Consider the following 1,668-nt stretch of genomic DNA (forward strand, 5'->3'; position numbering starts at 1 on the left):
CAGTTGGACAGGTGTACCTAATAAAGTGGCCGGTGAGTGTATTTTGATGTTTTACTGTAATACTGTCTTTATGTTGTCCTATTGCTGTAATATATTGCACTTAAGTGTCAATAATTGCATTGGCAAGGTAAACTTTTTCTGTATACATACAGTCCAATCCCTGGGATTGTCCTCTGCACATCTCCTATAGTCTCATGATGAGCACTGTGGGCTTTCATGTGGGAGATCAGGGTTCAAATCCAGCTACTGCAACTTTAACAAAAATCTCTTCAAACTTCATATTGTCACACAATTACCTTAATTACAAACACCTGCTGACGTGACAGYCACAAGCTGGTATAGAAAACACATTTGAACTTGGTCAAAGTTCATTCTGAAAGTCCAATCCTGCACAGACATGCTACATGGCAATGCACACTTGTTTTTACAGCGTAAAAACCCATGTCTAGTATTTAAGTTACATTTCTCTGTCTTGTGTGATCAAAGGTTTAAATTGTTACAGAAGTATATATATTGTGTGTATATAATTTGTTTTTTAAAATGAATAAACTTGTAATATATTGTAGCTGATGGTCTATCACAGGTCTTTATGTGAAACATGAACAATCACTGACAGTGAAAAGTCAAAGTTTAAACGTACAGGTTAAAGAACAGCTCATGTACCTGTGTGCAGCAGACAAACCTTCATCCTCCTCTTCCTCTGATGAAGCAGGTTAGTTTGTTTTGTTGTTTTGTTGTATTTTGTATAGRTGTGAGTTTTACTGCAGGTTGTTGTGAACACAGGTCAGACTGTTGAACTGTTTGTTAGGTTAGAGACAAACAAACACTTTATCTGATCAGATCAATCATTTTATTCATAAATATAAACTCTTCACTTAAATATTTCTGATGTCATCAACAGCCAGGTGTTCTGACCCACCCCCTGGATCACAGCCAATCACAGCGCAGGATTCTGACTGTCAGCAGCTCTTCAGTGTTCTGCAGAGAGAGAAGATGTCCTGCTTACAATCAACCAATCAGTGTCAACCAGGAAGCTCTGCTACCTGCTCAAATGATCAGGTGAGTCTACTGTCTACTAAAGCTCCGCCCTCAAACACAGGCAGGTGTCCTTTGGGACAGAAAGTCTCCAAAAGGACACCTGGCACAATCACATCATCACCTGTGAGCTGACGGTTCTGATAGCAAAATATCCCATGAGCCACTGAGGCTTTCACAAAGTAAATCTACACCTGAAACACCTGGAACACCTGAAACACCTGGAACACCTGAAACACCTGAAACACCTGGTACACCTGAAACACCTGGAACACCTGAAACACCTGAAACACCTGGTACACCTGGAACACCTGAAACACCTGAAACACCAACACCTGAAACACCTGGAACACCTGGAACACCTGAAACACCTGAAACACCAACACCTGAAACACCTGAAACAACAAAACCTGAAACACCTGGTACACCTGAAACATCTGAAACACCTGAAACACCAACACCTGAAACACCTGGTACACCTGAAACACCTGAAACACCAACACCTGAAACACCTGGAACACCTGAAACACCAACACCTGAAACACCTGGTACACCTGGAACACCTGAAACACCAACACCTGAAACACCTGGTACACCTGGAACACCTGAAACACCAACACCTGAAACACCTGG

General features: G+C 41.6%; 1 protein-coding gene across 1 annotated transcript in view; it reads right to left on the reverse strand.

The window, feature by feature from the left end:
• Positions 1–836: 836 nt before the first annotated feature.
• Positions 837–1,668, reverse strand: part of pwwp2a (PWWP domain containing 2A) — an 8,750-nt gene continuing 7,918 nt past the window's right edge. Inside the window, exon 3 of the mRNA XM_014028650.1 lies at positions 837–978. Coding sequence (XP_013884104.1) covers positions 960–978 — 19 coding nt within the window. The 3' untranslated portion in view covers positions 837–959. The remainder of the gene's footprint in view (positions 979–1,668) is intronic.

The sequence above is a fragment of the Austrofundulus limnaeus genome, unplaced genomic scaffold (assembly GCF_001266775.1).
Source record: "Austrofundulus limnaeus strain Quisiro unplaced genomic scaffold, Austrofundulus_limnaeus-1.0 Scaffold792, whole genome shotgun sequence".
In the NCBI taxonomy this organism is placed as follows: Eukaryota; Metazoa; Chordata; class Actinopteri; order Cyprinodontiformes; family Rivulidae; genus Austrofundulus; species Austrofundulus limnaeus.